At 38.6% G+C, this 17,260-nt stretch overlaps 1 protein-coding gene across 7 annotated transcripts in view; it reads left to right on the plus strand.

The window, feature by feature from the left end:
- The window catches only part of otofa (otoferlin a), a 78,432-nt gene that overhangs the window by 56,644 nt on the left and 4,528 nt on the right, over nt 1-17,260 (plus strand). For 2 of the 7 annotated variants that reach the window (XM_017411961.3, XM_017411962.3), the window contains exons 13-44: nt 285-471; nt 1,070-1,256; nt 1,432-1,655; nt 3,211-3,319; nt 3,456-3,642; nt 3,792-3,912; nt 4,106-4,206; nt 4,649-4,739; nt 5,109-5,225; nt 5,322-5,474; nt 5,680-5,872; nt 6,215-6,339; nt 6,444-6,578; nt 7,109-7,270; nt 7,558-7,629; nt 7,832-7,951; nt 8,035-8,196; nt 8,317-8,479; nt 8,846-9,012; nt 9,207-9,236; nt 9,351-9,488; nt 9,593-9,668; nt 9,868-10,013; nt 10,106-10,240; nt 10,329-10,466; nt 10,555-10,682; nt 11,450-11,620; nt 11,786-11,946; nt 12,124-12,266; nt 12,345-12,433; nt 12,665-12,763; nt 16,614-16,855. In XM_017411961.3, the coding sequence (XP_017267450.1) occupies nt 285-471; nt 1,070-1,256; nt 1,432-1,655; nt 3,211-3,319; nt 3,456-3,642; nt 3,792-3,912; nt 4,106-4,206; nt 4,649-4,739; nt 5,109-5,225; nt 5,322-5,474; nt 5,680-5,872; nt 6,215-6,339; nt 6,444-6,578; nt 7,109-7,270; nt 7,558-7,629; nt 7,832-7,951; nt 8,035-8,196; nt 8,317-8,479; nt 8,846-9,012; nt 9,207-9,236; nt 9,351-9,488; nt 9,593-9,668; nt 9,868-10,013; nt 10,106-10,240; nt 10,329-10,466; nt 10,555-10,682; nt 11,450-11,620; nt 11,786-11,946; nt 12,124-12,266; nt 12,345-12,433; nt 12,665-12,763; nt 16,614-16,855 (4,472 nt within the window). Of the gene's footprint in view, nt 1-284; nt 472-1,069; nt 1,257-1,431; nt 1,656-3,210; nt 3,320-3,455; nt 3,643-3,791; nt 3,913-4,105; nt 4,207-4,648; nt 4,740-5,108; nt 5,226-5,321; nt 5,475-5,679; nt 5,873-6,214; nt 6,340-6,443; nt 6,579-7,108; nt 7,271-7,557; nt 7,630-7,831; nt 7,952-8,034; nt 8,197-8,316; nt 8,480-8,845; nt 9,013-9,206; nt 9,237-9,350; nt 9,489-9,592; nt 9,669-9,867; nt 10,014-10,105; nt 10,241-10,328; nt 10,467-10,554; nt 10,683-11,449; nt 11,621-11,785; nt 11,947-12,123; nt 12,267-12,344; nt 12,434-12,664; nt 12,764-12,976; nt 13,076-16,613; nt 16,856-17,260 lie in introns of all 7 variants that reach the window. The other 5 variants (XM_025005019.2, XM_025005020.2, XM_037981626.1 and 2 more) reach the window with 3 other exon arrangements.

Raw genomic sequence — 17,260 nt, forward strand, 5'->3', positions numbered from 1 at the left:
ATTTAAACTATAATGAGGTGGCTAATAAGTAATCTTTGGTAAGATTCTGTCTTAAGAAAATCCTGAAGTTGAAAGAAAATATTAGCTACTAGTTGTTGTCAATGTTTTGTAGAGGGGAATATTGTCTAATTTTTGCTCTTCAAACTTTATCATCCTTATGCTTTCAAATAATCCTCAAATACCTGAATACTTTTCCACAGACTGTTCTTTTGTTACAGTAAGTGCACCTGATAAATTTTGAGTCCAGTCACTGACTGTGTTTATCTGCATTTTTTATGCTCCAGAAATCTGTTGCTCCCTGAAGGCATCCCAGCAGAGAGGCAGTGGGCGAGAATTTATGTAAAAATTTACCGTGCAGAGGGACTTCCTAAAATGAACACCAGCATCATGGCAAATGTGAAGAAAGCTTTTATTGGAGAGAACAGAGACCTGGTTGACCCCTACGTTCAAGTGCAATTTGCTGGCCTAAAGGTTTTTATTTTCCTGTTTATGCTCTTTGTTGCATTTTTGCTGCTTTCCTTTGCTGTTTTTGTGCCACAGAAAATGATCCCCTTGAAATGTGCTATTACAGGTTTAATTTATGTGTTTATAAAAGAGATTTCCATTTAGTTTATCTTTTACCACAAAGAGGCTAAAAATTCTTCATTAAATATTTTTGGTTCTGCCATTTCATTATATTGTGGATTATCAGAAAAAAAGTCCACTTGATTCTATTATTTTATCAATTTAATGACCAGCATTCAAAGTTCGGTGAAATAAAAGTGACATTTTCACACAAACAATACAAAACAGCCCACAACATTTTTCAATGTACCATATAATTGAAAAATACCATAAGTTTATTTTCATTTTGGGTTTTTTCATTGCTCTTCATCATAAAAGTGGGCCAGAATATAATTGACCGTGTCTGTCTGTGTGTAAATATGTGTGTTTGTTTGTATGTGTATCTGTTAGGAAAATATCTCATGAACCAGTGGAAGGATCTTAACGAAACTCTCAGAAAGCAATCACTGGAAGGAAGTGATGGTCTCCAATTGATTATTATTTTCTATTCTTCCTCTGTCTGCAGGGAAAGACTTCAGTCCAGAAGAGCAGCTACGAACCAATCTGGAATGAGCAGGTCATCTTCACGGAGCTGTTCCCTCCTCTCTGCAAAAGAATCAAGGTCCAAATAAGAGACTCGGATAAGGTCAATGACGTTGCCATTGGAACCCACTTTATAGATCTACGCAAGATATCAAATGATGGCGATAAAGGTACAGGTCAAAATACAAAAGGCAACATGGAAGCCAAGCATCTGTTTGCAATGATAAAGTGTCCTTTACCCCTTGTTAAAAATGATTTGGTTAACTTGCGCAGTTGTGCAGATGAGGGCTGAGCTAACTTTTTTCTTTTTGCTGGTAATGTTAATTTTCTTCTGAATCTCTTAAGGCTTCCTCCCCACCTTGGGCCCAGCCTGGGTCAACATGTACGGCTCCACCCGTCAGTACACGCTGATGGACGAGCACCAGGACCTGAACGACGGACTTGGAGAAGGCGTGTCCTTCAGGGCGCGTCTCCTGCTTTCTGTAGCCGTGGAGATCCTGGACACCACATCGCCTGATGTCATCAGCTCAACTGAAGTTCAAATGGAGTCTGTCTCCAACATCTCAGAGGTGAGAGGACTTGAGTATTAGTTTAGAGCTGAAAGTTGTTCTATTTACTGATATCCATGAGAAAGCAGAGATGTTTAAGCACTTGTGACCTTCTGGCTCCATCATAGACATGATTGTTCTGAAACACATGTATTTAAGAGTTGTATTAATCGTAACATCTTTTGAGAATATGAGAGGATGGGAGAGACTGAAGAAAAATTTACTTAGACTGACTAAAATTAGCTTGACATCAGCAACATTTGTGTTGTACTTGAGATACAAAATTGTACTTGAGATACAAAATTGTCCCATGATGTTTTGTCATTTAAATTTGGGAACTGCAGATGAAAATTAGCCTGTATGACTAAATCTGACACATTTATATAATGGACTGAAGTACTTGTCTTGATTACTGTGCATGCTTCCTTTAAAAATATCAACAAGACATGACTTGAGTTCAGCTGGATTCTGACAGGTATGATGACAAGTTCTGCATGAGAAGCAGCTTGACAAACTAATCTAAATTTTTCTACTTTTTATAAGAGTAAATAAAAGCTAGAAAACATCTGAAGGAATGTTGAAGGGTGCTAATGCAGCTGCTGCCCAAAATGCCAACGTCTACTTTGTAATGATCTAATCTAAGGAAAAAAATAACTACATTTTAATGCATAAACTGTACAAGAAGTGTAAACAGCACCAAGATCAAAAAAGAAATGTTAAAGCTGCTGCCAGTGGCTCATTGGGGTCACCGTGGTAACCACACAACTGTGTCTCTCGCTCCCTGATAGCACTCTTTTAAGAGAGGCAAACAAAACACAGAATAAAAGTAAGCCTCAAACAGTCATTGTGAAAAAAACTACAAGCTGTATCTTTAATTTGCAAGAATACCATAAGTTCTATAATGGTGGGAGTCACACTGGGACAAAAAAAAAGGACAAAAAAATAATTTGTATAATTTGTAAAAAGTTTGTCAGAATAAGAAGAGTTTTAGAAAGTTTAGACATTTCAAAAGTAAAAGTGTGTGACATCCTGAACTGTCAGCTGATTGTTCTATGGGAAAAAAATCAAAAATCGTAAAACTTCAACTGTGATTGTCTAATAACCATTGAATATATCAAAATGTAGTTTCAGTTATATAAAGTCCAACTTTATTTGAGCAATGTAAACTTTGATTGATATTTCTACTGTGAAGTATGTCTGAGTTATCAAGCTCCAAAGAGAAAGTTTTCTCACTTGTGTTGTCAAAATCCTGTTGTTGTAAATGGGGAAATTTCTTCCAGTTTTTGCAGATTTCATCCATGCTGTACAATTCATACTGCCACCAAAAGATTCAGACATTTTTATGTCTAATTTGCTTGTTTTTTGGCACCATTTAAAAAGGCTCTAGTAATATGTTGGCTGCACTACAAGTTTTAGAGATTTTGGTGAAAGTTTGTGCACTTACACACTGAAAATAAAAACCCAATGTAGCTAAAAAATGCAAAAACAATAGGTAGATTTGCACGGCCAATTATTTATAATAATACTTCCCCAAACTGTAAAATAAAAATGCTCATTAGCCTTGTCCTTCCACCAGAGTGCCACAGGGAAAATGGAAGAGTTCTTCCTGTTTGGCTCCTTCCTGGAGGCCACCATGATCGACAGGAAGATCGGTGACAAACCCATCAGTTTTGAAATTACAATAGGTAATAAAAATTTCCTATCCTTGTTAACATTAACTTACACACCACAAGCCACAAGACATGACAGTGAAATGTGACTGTAAACAGACAACAATAGCCACTGTAACGATGTGCGCTCTCTGAACTGCTTGTTCAACAGGTAACTATGGCAACCAGATAGATGGCGTGAGTAAATCTTCCACGGCAAAGAAGAAAAAGAAAGACGGGGAGAACGAAGAGGAGGAAAACGAGCTGATCCAGAACTCGAGTGAGGACGAGGCGGATGAGGAGAGCGACCTCACCTCAGTCTCATCAACTCCTCCATTGAAGCCTTTCATCACTGACAGGTCAGAGGTCACTGGCCCACACAGAAAGCTGATTAACTAGTCACATATTTTTCCCAGTATGGTAAGAAATTAGGCATGCACTGACAATTATAATGTGAGTGCAACGAAATTGAAAGGTGTCCAACTTTGATTTTATTTGGACTTTCCAGAAATTACTTCCATCTCCCCTACTTTGAAAAGAAGCCGTGTGTTTACATCAAGAGCTGGTGGCAGGACCAGAGACGACGACTTTATAACTCAAACATGATGGACAAGATCGCAGACAAGCTGGTCAGTTACTCAGCTTCACTCTGACATTATAATACAAACTTGCTCATAATGACTCTGTAAACAGAAAAGGTATTATGTTCACAGTGTCCACCGTTTTAGTTTATCTTGTACCTTACCATAGTGTAAATTAATTACACGTTACCTGATAATGTGTTATGTGTTTCAAGCTCCATTTCATTGTGTTCCCTGCCAGGAAGAGGGACTAAATGATGTTCAAGAGATTATTAAGACAGAGAAGGCCTTTCCAGAGCGCAGACTCAGGGGAGTGCTGGAGGAGCTGAGCGTCGGCTGCAGGTAATCAGCACAATAATAAGATGTATAATGAATTAGAACTGGCAATCTGAATAGTAGCCTGCTCTTGTACAAGGAATTTGTCCCAGCATTAACAGTTGAAGATATATAGTTTGGCACCTAATAGCTTGTTTTGTTTTGAATTCTGTCTATAAAAGTAACTTTTTATAATTAAGGCAGTCAGCTACCTCTGAGACATCTTTATCCTGCAGTACTTTTCAGACAAACACATTCATTAAGGGTGTCATGGGGAAAGCAGACAGCCCTTTTGTTTTTCTTTTTTCTTTTCTGCAGTAATCTCGTCGGGGTTTTGTGACTTTGTTAGAGTAGTACAATACTCAAATGCAAAATCACCACCTCTTTGTTTTGATTAGCTCACAGCAGATGGATTTGTCGATGCAGAATTTATCGATTTATTTTCTTCCACTGTGTTTTTTTTTTGCAGTCGGTACGTGACTCTTGCCAACAAGGATGTGAACCAGGCAGGCAGGACCAAACTCGATCGAGAACGACTCAAATCCTGCATGAGAGAGATGGTAAAGTTTATTCTTCTTAGACACAATCAAGCTTCTAATCCCACTGCTGTAGTAATTAGGTAGACTAAAGCTGATACAAAAGCCAAACAAAGAAGGTCATTTTTGCAACAGATTTTTATTTCCGCATTAATTATTAGTCCCATTACATTTGCATGCATTTATAATACTATCTTAATCCATCACATTCTCTTTGGTAACTGCAGAACAACATTAATTTTGTTTTAAAGACAGCTTAACATGACTGCATAGTTTTCTGTAGGAGAGCAGAAGTATTTTAAAGACTGGTTTAATCAGGGACAAGAGAATGTATAAAAAAAAAGTTTCCATTATTTGTGGAGCAATACTCATCATTTCCGCTTTGAACTGCAGGACAGCATGGGACAACAGGCCAAGCAGATCCGCACACAGGTGAAGAAGAACACAGTCAAAGACAAGCTCAAGCTGGCACAGAACTTCCTGCAGAGGCTTCGTTTCCTTGCTGATGAGGTAGCTGTTCTCCACATTTTTGTTTTTAAAAATAACACCACAAATTCTCTGTGGGGAAAGGAATAAAGACAATCTTTTGTTTTTTTATTTTGCCAGCCTCAGCACAGCATCCCGGATGTTTTCATCTGGATGATGAGCAACAATAAGCGCATCGCCTACGCCCGGATTCCTTCCAAAGATATCCTCTACTCCATAGTAGATGAAGAAACAGGCAAAGACTGCGGAAAAGTTAAAGCTGTGTTTCTCAAGGTATTATCATCTCTCCATAACTTGACTTTTCGTTCTTATCTCTATTAGCTTATTGCATTAGCAGATTTATGCTTATTTACTAAACACTGAGCTGCTCTTCATTCTTGAACAACAGTATTTTCCCCAGTAGCAGCTCAGTTTGGGTTTATTTCAAGGATCTGTTCATAAATGTTCAGCTCATTATTGTTCTAACATGTGTCTACAGTTGCCAGGTAAAAAGGGCTTTGGTCCTGCAGGCTGGACAGTTCAGGCTAAACTGGAGTTATATCTCTGGCTGGGCCTCAACAAGCAACGGAAGGACTTCCTCAGTGGTCTCCCAAACGGTTTTGAGGAGATTAAAGCAGCCAAAATGGTTCCCGGTCTTCACTCTGTGCCCCCAGTCAGCCTGGTCTACAACAGTAAGCACAGTTACTAAAAAGGATAAACTGTGAGCACAGATGAGGTTTATGTCTAACAACAAACATGATTATTCACTGATGATAACATTCTGCGGTAGAATTATCTCATTTTTGTACTATACCACAAATTTAAGTTGCAAAGAGCTTTTGCACACTTTTTTCTTTTCTCTTTTTTACCATTTAGTTTTGTTTTAGTTTTTCTCTTTATTTACAATTAGGTTTTTAGTCTAAAATCAATAAAAACCCAAACAAACTCACTCCGAACGTAAAATGAGACTTATTGATCTATCTGTGTGAAGTAGTTTAACCGTGTGTGTGTGTGTCTGTGTGTTTGTGTATCAGTGAAGCAGGTGTTTCAGCTGCGAGCTCACATGTACCAGGCCCGCAGTCTGTTTGCTGCAGACAGCAGTGGTCTCTCAGACCCCTTTGCTCGGGTCTTCTTCTCCACACACAGCCAAGTTACCGAGGTAACTGTATATATATATATATATTCCACCTGTGTGTATGTGTGTGTGTGTGCTTTTATTGATTATGTGTAAACCGCATGGATGTGTGTGTGTTTGTGCTGCAGGTTCTGAGTGAGACTCTTTGCCCCACATGGGACCAGCTGCTGGTGTTTGATGATGTGGAGCTGTTCGGGGAGGCCAGTGAGCTGAGAGACGACCCTCCAATCATTGTGGCTGAAATCTATGACCAAGACACTGTGGTAGGATTGAACGCTGCACATAGAAAGTACTTGTGAAACTGTTTAAAAATGCAATGAGCTTTATAAACTAAATATGATTTATTTTTCCATCCCTTATGTCTGTCCACCCTTGTCTACCTTCATTGTGACTTTCACTTTTATTCACTTTTTTTTATTTATTGGTTTAATAGAGTGTTTTGCCAGAAATTTGTAGGAAACTAATGAAAAATTTGCATGTCTACCTCTGCAACAACAGAGATTTTTTCCAAGATTGCTGAAATTGTAGAAACGTCTTTACAGTGCTCACACGTGGAGCAAACATTTTATTGTTATGGATTTCTATAGTTATCTTACTTATACTCATGTTGCCTAGTAATTATCACTGGGATGATTCAGTTTACAAGTCTTTTCTTTATTAATTGCATCAACCACTTGGGCCAGTACTGACACCAAGTGGCTGTTTTGGTAACTGCACCTCCCACCTGCGTCTAACCCCTTCCCTTTTCCCCTCACCGTCTTGGCTTGCTGTTGTCACACAATGTGGTGCACAGGGTAAGGCAGAGTACATAGGTCGGACGTTTGCAAAGCCCACCATCAAGATGTGTGACGAGCATTATGGGCCCCCCAGGTTCCCCCCACAGCTGGAGTACTACCAGATATACAGAGGGAACTGCACCGCCGGTGAGCTGCTGGCTGCCTTTGAGCTTCTGCAGGTACAAGATGCAACACAACACTCATAGATATGCTGCTTTGAAACGCTACAATGGCTTTTTTGAAGTTTTTTGGTGCATGAACATAGTGTTCAAAATTTTTTGAAACTCATACATTAACTCTGTAGTTTCATGAAATGGGCTATGTGGCAATCACATCTTCTTTCCCCTATCCTCTTTTCCACTTCCTCTTGAATTCACCTTCTTGTTTCTCCTGTCAGTATTTTTTCTATTATATCAGTATATAAATATCTGCTCTCCTGTTTTTCTGCTTCTGTTACTGCTTACAGAAACCATTCAATGCAGAGGAGATCAGACGAGCTTTAATCGCTGTCCATAACTTTGCTATTCCTCAAATAAAGGTTTCTTTTATAAATCTTTTTTCTCTTTCATTCATCTTTTTTGTCATACTATCTGTGCTGTTTTTAGTGTTTGCACTGCTGACACAACTGTTTGACCTCTCTTTACTTCTTGCAGTCAGTTGTTGCACTAAGGAAAACTGAGCTAACTAAATCTGATCAGGTGCATCCAGATGCGTTTTTAACTGTTCTCCTCTCTCATTAGATTGGTCAAGGAGGCCGGGTTGACCTTCCACCCCTCGAAGGACCGACAGACTCTGAGCGTGGACCCATCCTGCCTGTGCCGCTGGGTATACGACCTGTTCTGAGTCGCTACCGCATAGAGGTGAGTTTTATTTGCAGGACTGAGTATTTTGTGCTGGACAAATTCCCCACTCCTACAGCCATGTTTTTCTTCCTCTGACTCAGGTTTTATTCTGGGGATTAAGGGACCTCAAGAGGATAAATCTAGCTCAAGTTGATCGACCCAGAGTGGACATCGAGTGTGCTGGTGGAGGAGTTCAATCTGCTCTCATTCAAAACTACAAGAAGAATCCCAATTTCAGCACTCTGGTCAAATGGTTTGAAGTGGTGAGCTCATCTGCTCTTGTTCTGTTTAAACCACTACAAAGTTAGGTTAAATAAATTGCATCTTTAACCTTATTGTAGATGTGAAATTTAGCTTCTGTTTTGCCTAATGCTTTGCCACAGGACCTTCCAGAAAATGAGCTTCTCCATCCTCCCCTGAACATCCGTGTGGTGGACTGCAGGGCGTTTGGCCGCTACATCCTGGTGGGATCCCATGCTGTTACCAGCCTGAGGCGTTTCATCTACAGTCCTCCAGACAAGACGTCAAACAACTGGGCCAATGCAGGTGCCTACAGTTCATATTCTGATGTGTCATTTTCATTCATTAGTACAGAGTCTGTTAGTTCTTTATTGTATATGTGATATGCAATATTATATGATTATTTTATTTGTTGTTGTTTGTTTTATGTTGTAACTATTGTGGAATTTAAAAGACTTAAAAGACATTCATCAGTTCAGCTTTTCAGCTCCTTCTTTTTTATTAACTTTGCTGATTTCTCTGCTTACTCTTTGCTGTAACCAAACTTTCACGACTGAATCTTATCTCTATTTTCCATCTTGTTCCTCTCTTGCATGGCCTCCTCCCCCCCTACCTGTCTTGTTCTTTCCTGCTGCCCGCTGCTGCTGTCTTTAACCGTCGGCTTCCCCCCAGCTAAGCTAATGAATGGCTACATGGTTCTAACCAATGGCGGCTCCCATCCTCGCTCCTTACCCAGCCTTTCTTCCCGCACCTTCTCTCGCCCCGCAGGTGACGTCATTGTCAGCTTGGAAGAAGAGCCCCCGACGCGCAAGATGGACACGGTTGTCAAGTTAGACGCTGTGAGATTTTCTTCTCTGTTGACTTAAAGCTGCTAATTGTAAAGTTTATATTTATACTATTTATATCTCTGTATAGCATCCTCCTCTTATGTCCCATTTCTTTTACCTGCCTCTTTATGTGTGCTACTCATACCTGCATCATCCCTTGTGTGTAATAATCCTTGTGTTGTTTTATGTAACGCCCTCTGTCATAGATGTCTGATGCTGTTGTAAAAGTTGACATGGTGAGTAGTTTCCAGTAGATTTTAAGCACTTCATATGTGCACTGTGGTTAACTGGTGCTTAACAGAACATATAAACTAGGATTATTTTAGTGCTTGTGCCTTTTTTTTTGCCAGATTGAAGATGAGAGTGACAAAGAGAAGAAGAAGAAGAAAAAGAAGAAAAAGGGAGGAGCAGAGGAAGAGGAGGAGACAGACGAGAGAGTGCTGGATTGGTGGTCCAAATATTTTGCCTCAATTGAGACGCTGAAGGAGGTTGTAAATTCTGTTCTGGTCTGCTTGATTTACTCATTTGTTATTTATTTTTGTGTCTTTAAACAAAATGTATTTGCTCTAAATGTTCTTGTCTGGTCTGTCAGATCCTCAGAGCGCAGGAGGCGGCTCAGGCAGAAGCAGAGGAAAGAGAGGACCTCGAGATCGCAGCTGAAGCGGCAGGTACTGAACTCAAACGTAAAGCCGTCAATTGCCATTGCTTTTAAAAGAAAACATCACACATGTTTAATTTCTTGATGAGATTCAGGGAAACTTGCTTTCCTCATGAACAGATCTTTCAGCTTTCATGTAAAGTGTTGTGTAACGCTGTGTGCAACTCTCTTCATGACTCCAGCTCTGCTTTGTCTGCCTTTCTGAACAGATAACAGACCTGATGACCTTCATCTGAGAGGCTCTAAGATGAAGGAAAGAAGCAAAGAGAAGAAGAGCTCTAAGGACAAGAAGAAGGGTCAGGCTGCAGACGGCTCAGAGAAACGACCAGTTAAACCAAAAGTAGACGAGCTAATGGTGAGTGTGTCGCGCATAGAGTCAGATAAAAGCTAGCATATAGTTATTTTCAAGTCCACTCAAACTGTATTTGTACTGACTCTCTTCTAAAGGTGTACAACAAGGAGCTGGAGAACGAGTACGGAAACTTCGAAGACTGGCTTCATACGTTCAACTTGTACAGGGGAAAGGCTGGAGATGACGATGAACACGCTCTGGATGATGACAGGATTGTAGGCAGATTCAAGGTAAGAACCCATGATGTGGAAATATTTATAGCACAGCATACACAGAATATTGTCATGCACATAAACATGTATTTTTTCTACGATCCAGGGTTCCTTGTGTATGTACAAGCTGCCTCTTTCCCAGGAGATCACAAGAGAGGCAGGGTTTGATCCGAATATGGGAATGTTTCAGAGCATTCCTCATAATGATCCCATCAACGTCCTTGTTCGAGTTTATGTTGTCAGGGTGGGTGACAATTTGTAATGTTAAAATTTATTCAGTGGTGGAAATTATTAAGTACTTAAAATCATTTCTTTCCTTCTCTTCATCTCAGGCCACAGACCTCCATCCTGCTGACATCAATGGGAAGGCCGATCCGTACGTTGTCATTAAGCTGGGGAAATCAGAGCTCAAAGACAAGGAGAACTACATCTCCAAGCAGCTCAATCCTGTATTTGGCAAGTAAGTGGACAGAAACCTGCACTTTATGAATTCATTCATGCTATAATACTTTTTTTAGCAGAAACTTTGTGCTTGTGTTGTAAAACAGCTGTATTTTGAACTTGTCTGAATATGCCGTTCAATTTTTAACTGTTCAGTATGAGGTAAGGACGGTATCAAAAAAAAATAATATACAAAACAGGGGGTTTTTAACTCTTGAATAAGTCAAATCCTAAGCAAACTTGTAGTGTACATGTTCTCTGTCAGATGAATTTTAGAAATACAAAGCTCAAGTTTGCATTTGTGGTTTCTTTTTATGAATGTACCAAAGGAAGTACGCAGTTGTGAAAAGTGAAAAGTTTTTTTCATATGTGGGTGACATGCTAATTACTGGAGCACAGGATGCATCAATACCACTAGTTACACATGTGTTCTGCCAACTTAATATCACTAAGATGACAAAAAAAATTATTTAAACCAGATTATGTTAAACAGTTTATATATACCTTTATATATACCTTACAAAACACAATAATTACATTATATTAACTGGAGATGTGAAGTTCAGTGAACACATGCAGAACTATTGGAATCAAATCATCCTCTGCTCCATTAAAAAGCCTGGAATTCTGTGACAAATGATCACGTTTGTAAAACATAATTTGACCAATTCAAGAGTTTACAACTTTCTAGTTTTGCACACTATTGACTAATAATCCGCTTTACCTATAAATACACTTTTTTGTAGCTTCCTTACCCCAAAGTTCTGTTTATTGTTTGCTTGTCAGATCATTTGACATTGAGGCCACGTTTCCCATGGAGTCCATGTTAACAGTGTCTGTGTACGACTGGGATTTGGTTGGCACCGACGACCTGATCGGAGAGACGAAGATCGACTTGGAGAACCGGTTCTACAGCAAATTCAGGGCCACATGCGGCATTTCAGCCCACTACTCTGTGTAAGCAACAATGTCTTATCTGTTGTGACTTATTGGTTTCGTATGTATGTCTCTGTGTTGCACTTAGAGTAATAAAGGCAAAGTAACAGTGGCTTAAATTATACTGCGAAGGCATCTCAAGAGTCACTTTAATTTATCCACATTTCTGTCATTTGTTGATATTAGACATGGGTACAATGTTTGGAGGGACCCTATGAAACCCAGTCAGATCCTGGCTAAGCTCTGCAAAGATGGTAAGATTGATGGACCTCATTACGGGCCGGGAGGGAAAGTCAAAGTGGCAAATCGAATCTTTACGGGACCAACAGAAATAGAGGACGAAAATGGTATGGCTGCCTTTTTCTCTCACAGCTTTAAGATTGTAAAATAGCCTCAAATGATAACTTGTTGGTAATTCAGTATCATTTATTGTACCATTGATCAGTATTATTGAAAATCTTTGACGTTTAGTTTTTTCTTTTTTCCTTCATTGTCTCTATTTGTGTTGATATCAATTCCCCCAGGCCTGAAGAAGCAGACTGAGGAGCATTTGGCCTTGATAGTGCTGAACCACTGGGAGGAGATCCCCAGAGTTGGCTGCAAGCTTGTTCCTGAACACGTGGAGACCAGACCCCTGCTGAACCCCGACAAGCCTGGAATCGAACAGGTAGGAAGAAGCAGTCATTATGTTCTGAATCACAAACAGCAGTTTAACCATCACACACTATTTCTTTTGCCAACCAAGGGCCGCATTGAGATGTGGGTGGACATGTTTCCTATGGATATGCCTGCCCCTGGGCCTGCAATCGACATATCACCACGGAAACCAAAGAGGTACGTCCTGATAAAGACAGTAAAACAAATGGCCTCTTGAATATCATGATTCCCAAGTCTGATCAATTATAATCCTGAATTAAGTTAGATAGAGATTTATATGATGCTTATAAACCTGAATATGTATTTTTATCTCCAGCTTAAGTGATGGTAAGTCAGTTTGACCAGCTAAGTTTAGATCAAAACATTTAAATTAAGTGCAACTGTGTTCCTTCCTCCTCCCCTTACTAGATATGAGCTCAGGGTGATTATTTGGAATACAGACGAAGTAATTCTGGAGGACGATGATTACTTCACTGGGGAAAAGTCCAGTGACATATTTGTCAGGGGGTAGGTACACGGGGATAAGGCAGCCTTTAGCCTCATCCCATGGGTGTGAGCTGTATGTGGATTTTTCTTTTCTTTTAGCTGTTAACCATTCTTTTTTTGTTTTGTTTCCATTCTTTTCTGTGTGCGTTTGTGCCACGTCTCTGTTTGTGTGCTGTGTCTCCCTGTCTTGTCGTCCTTTCTCTCCTCTCCGATCAATACTCTGCTGGTGTCTAGCTTTGAGCTTCGTGTTATTATTTGGAACACTGATGACGTAATTCTAGAGGACGATGCTTTCATGACAGGGGAGAAGATGTCTGACATCTATGTCAGGGGGTAAACAATACGATTCCATCGCATGGCTTGTAGAGAATCCTTGCTTTCCTCCTCCTGAAGCACTTCTTTGTGAACCCTCCTGTATTAACTTTTTGTGCAACCTTGCTTGTTACAACCACTTCTATCAGCAGAATGAAAGCAAAATCCAAGTGAAAAATTATTGCAGTAAGGACCAAACTATATGTGCAATCTAAGATTGTTTCTGACCCACAAATCTAGTTTTTCTTTTTTTTAGTAGTGAAGACAGAAATTTGTCTGTACCAAATCTCCAACTTGTAATTTCAAACCTGGTAAAAACACTATTAATGTGTCCCATGTAGGGTGATAAAATTAAACATCAAATAGTGATTCAGCTTATACTTAATGATAAGTCAGGTGTCGATAAGTCATATTTATTGTAAAAATGTGTCATTCTCAAGAGTTATTTTTAAACATTTTTATCAGATATGTCAGACAAGTAACAGCCCAAACTGTGTTACAATAGCTTATAAATATGAATGAAGCTGCAATAAACAGGTAACATAAAAGATCAATTTATAAATGAAAGAACTTTCAATATTAACTGACTTAGTTTGGTTGGTTTTGTGTTTTTACAGACCAGACTGTTATGTATTTTTTCCCATATCAATTTGATGAAGAAGATTATTTTTTACTTTGTATAAAATAATTTTCATCTTTTATTTGTGAACCATTTAGTTTTATTCTAAAATGTGTTGGGTTTTTTTCATATGCAATATAGCTAGAGAGGGTTTGTTCATACAAAATCAAATTAACAGAACATAATTATAATAACAAATGTTTTATGTAAAACAACAAGACATTTGTCATCAGCAGGTAAATTAGAGATAATAATAATAATACTTTGGTCTTTGATAAATTATTTATGTAAATTCAAAACAACAAGGGTCCAAGAACAGATCCTTGAGGCTTGAGGAACATCACAAATTAATTGGAATAATTAAAACTTCTAATTATTTCACATGTCATGCTTTGTCTTCTGCTGTATTTTTCCAAAAAAAAAAACACAATGAATTTGGTGTTTTTAAAAGGATCATGTTTATTGTTAACATTTGAAGCTGCTGTATGCAAACTAAAATATTGCATTTATCTCAATAATGGCTCTTTTTAAAAGTGATGCTACAACAATTTACAGAATGTGCATAAACCATGTTTCCAGTCTGAACCTTGACCCAATAAAAAATAAAGTCAGATAATTTTTTTCTTTTTCAAATAACAATAGGTTGTTTCGTTTGTTTGTTTATTTTCTCAAAAATAAAAACTACTGTGGTTTGGTCCTATACTGCAGTTGCAATTCACCATTAATGGCACTTCAGATTTGCAAATAAAAATAAATCTTGCATGAAAGCATACTGTTCTGTACGCTCACCAAGCACTTTATTTGGAGCCCCATACTAACATTGGGTTGCACTTTCCTATTCCTCAGTAAAGCTTTAATTCAGAACTGGGGATGGGAGCACTAAAATCCACTGAACCCATTCTCACCTGCATGAAGCAAATCTGCTGACTTTTGCATTGTCCTATTAGCATGCATCATGCTGAAAGTGTCCATTGGAAGATGATAAACTCAGTGCAGCATTAATATCCAAAGGGACTTTGGTAATGAGATAATGACTGATTGGTTTTATGGAGCCCAAAGTGTGTAAAGCAAACATTCCTTAATCTGTACCATTCATATTCAGATTCTTATTGTCATCTCCACGTTCTGATCCTAACATCTGTACTTTCAACAAAAAAGAGACATGAAATATTTTTGCAGCTTTAAATTGTCAAGTTTTTGTACACCTTTTAAATCCTTTCTATTTGCTCCAGTCAATCTAGTCATTTTCTGCCAACTTTTCCAAACAACTAGTTGTTTCAGTCTGCAGAGCTGCTTTTCCCTAGAGGTCAGTTTTAGACCAGTTCATGTGGCACCAACAAGAGATCTCTTTCCTTCATATTTGATGCGAACAAAACGTTTCACACATTTTACTGGAGATGTAAAGCTGTTTTTAATAAAGTGCTTGGAATTTGAGTGCATGCCTGGATGACAGAGCTCTACTGCTTTGAGCTCCATTGCCATAAAGCAGCCTGGATTTGATTTATCTTTAAATATTATGCATTGATATTTAGAGGATTTTTGCTGCCTCCCAATGCCTGCAACTCTGGAAGGAATAGTTTGGTTGTTTTGAAGTCGGGTTCTGTGAAGAAGTCATGTGCAGTCTGTATATTACCCGCAGCAGACAACAGTCAGAGCGAACTCAGTTTGCAGAATCAAGGGAAGTTAAGCAAACTGCTACTCATAGCAAGTGAATTTGCACAATTTAAAAAGGGTCAAGGTTAAATAATTTCATAATTTTTTTGTTGAACTTTTGCCGTTTTTGCATCAGATTGCTACAATTTTCTTAATTAAACAAATACACTAACTACAGCTGCTAAAAAAATACCACTGGGCGTATTCTTTTTCAACTGGGCTACAACCTATCAAGAGTCGACAATAAGCTGCAAGGGAGGAGTTTCCCTCTTAATGGAGGATAAAGCATTTTCCGCCAGGAGGAAGTGTCACTTGACAAGATAAATATGCTCGAGGAATATAAAAAAAACAGAAATCACCTCCAGGTTTACTCACAGCTTGTAGGTCATTATATTTGCTCATGAATAAAACTTAAGAGTAGCTATCTACTGCAGGTAAGATACTGATTGCTTCTAAGTGCTCTCCGTAACTCCACTTCAAGAAAAACAAACTATCCCTTCACATAAGTCTCGTTTTTCCACAGTTGATGCAGTGTCACCTGTGGATGTGTAACATCTTAGCGTTACTCAGACAGACAGGGTGCCATCCTTAAACAGCCCCAAACAATCTGTTAATGTCATTTAGACGTTAAGCTTACATTTCAGTAGCTGGCTAAACTTTACTATTATGACCAGAATAACATTAGAATTGGGGATGTTTTATAGATGGAACCAGCAAAATACTAATGATGATTTGGTTGCTATAGGTCACATAAAATCAGGCATGTTCTCTTTAACCTTTTGTCCAAATTAAATGTTCCTGAAGCCATCTTGTTTTAACCTTTATCCCAGCCTATTTTAAGCATCTCGGTTACCAAATCATTGCACTCTGTTTAGTCAGAACCTAAATCTGACAACTTTAGTCAGTTTATTATTTATTGTTTTTTGCGTTTGAGAACTGAGAGTGCAGCTCCTCTCCTGTTCCCCCTGACTCATGAAGCCAGCTTCACTCTACTGTTAATGAAGCAGCTAAAAATAATCCCAAAGCTTTGATCCTTAACCTGAAAATTTAAACTTAAACCTACATAAAAGCCACACTGCATGTTGTGATTTTAACCTGGTTAGCTGAGTGATCTTTTAATATGACCACATTTATTTAAATCAACAAACTGATATCAAGTAAATGACCAACCACTGCAAGTTTCAATGTTATTGTGCATGAATGGCAAAATCCATCAACAAAATCAATGTATTTATCGTACTGTATTAGAAACTGGCTTCTTCATTATCTCTCTGACCATTTTTATAGATGGCTGAAAGGGCAGCAGGAAGACAAACAGGACACAGATGTGCATTATCACTCCCTGACTGGTGAGGGCAACTTCAACTGGCGCTTCGTCTTCCCTTTCGATTACCTGGTGGCTGAGGAGAAGATTGTTATTTCTAAAAAAGAGTCCATGTTCTCCTGGGATGAGACCGAATACAAGATCCCTCCTCGTCTCACGCTGCAGGTCTGGGATGCAGACCACTTCTCTGCTGATGACTTCCTGGGTGAGGAACATAAGAAAGGCTATAACTCAAACCTTTTTACATATCTTGAGCATAAATTTAGTGTGGTAATCATTAATAACTATTTGATAGGCTGCTTAGATTTTGTTTATCATATCAACATTTATTGCAGAATGATTTGTAATAAAGTTGGTGGCACCAAAACAAACTGCTACACACTGATTAATTTATGATGTATCTGTATTAAACCTTTTTCAGCCAAATCATAACTTAGACCTTAGTAAAAAATTTAGATTTGTCCAATATTGTACTTTATTAGAGTAACAATTTGTGATTTGAACTAATTACAAAGACTTTGAATACCTGTATGTTGACATGCTCAGCTATTATTACGGCCTTGTAACCCAATATATGTCAGCTGTTGGCAAAAAACCTCACCAATATGCT

Source organism: Kryptolebias marmoratus, linkage group LG19, assembly GCF_001649575.2.
Source record: "Kryptolebias marmoratus isolate JLee-2015 linkage group LG19, ASM164957v2, whole genome shotgun sequence".
Taxonomy (NCBI): domain Eukaryota; kingdom Metazoa; phylum Chordata; class Actinopteri; order Cyprinodontiformes; family Rivulidae; genus Kryptolebias; species Kryptolebias marmoratus.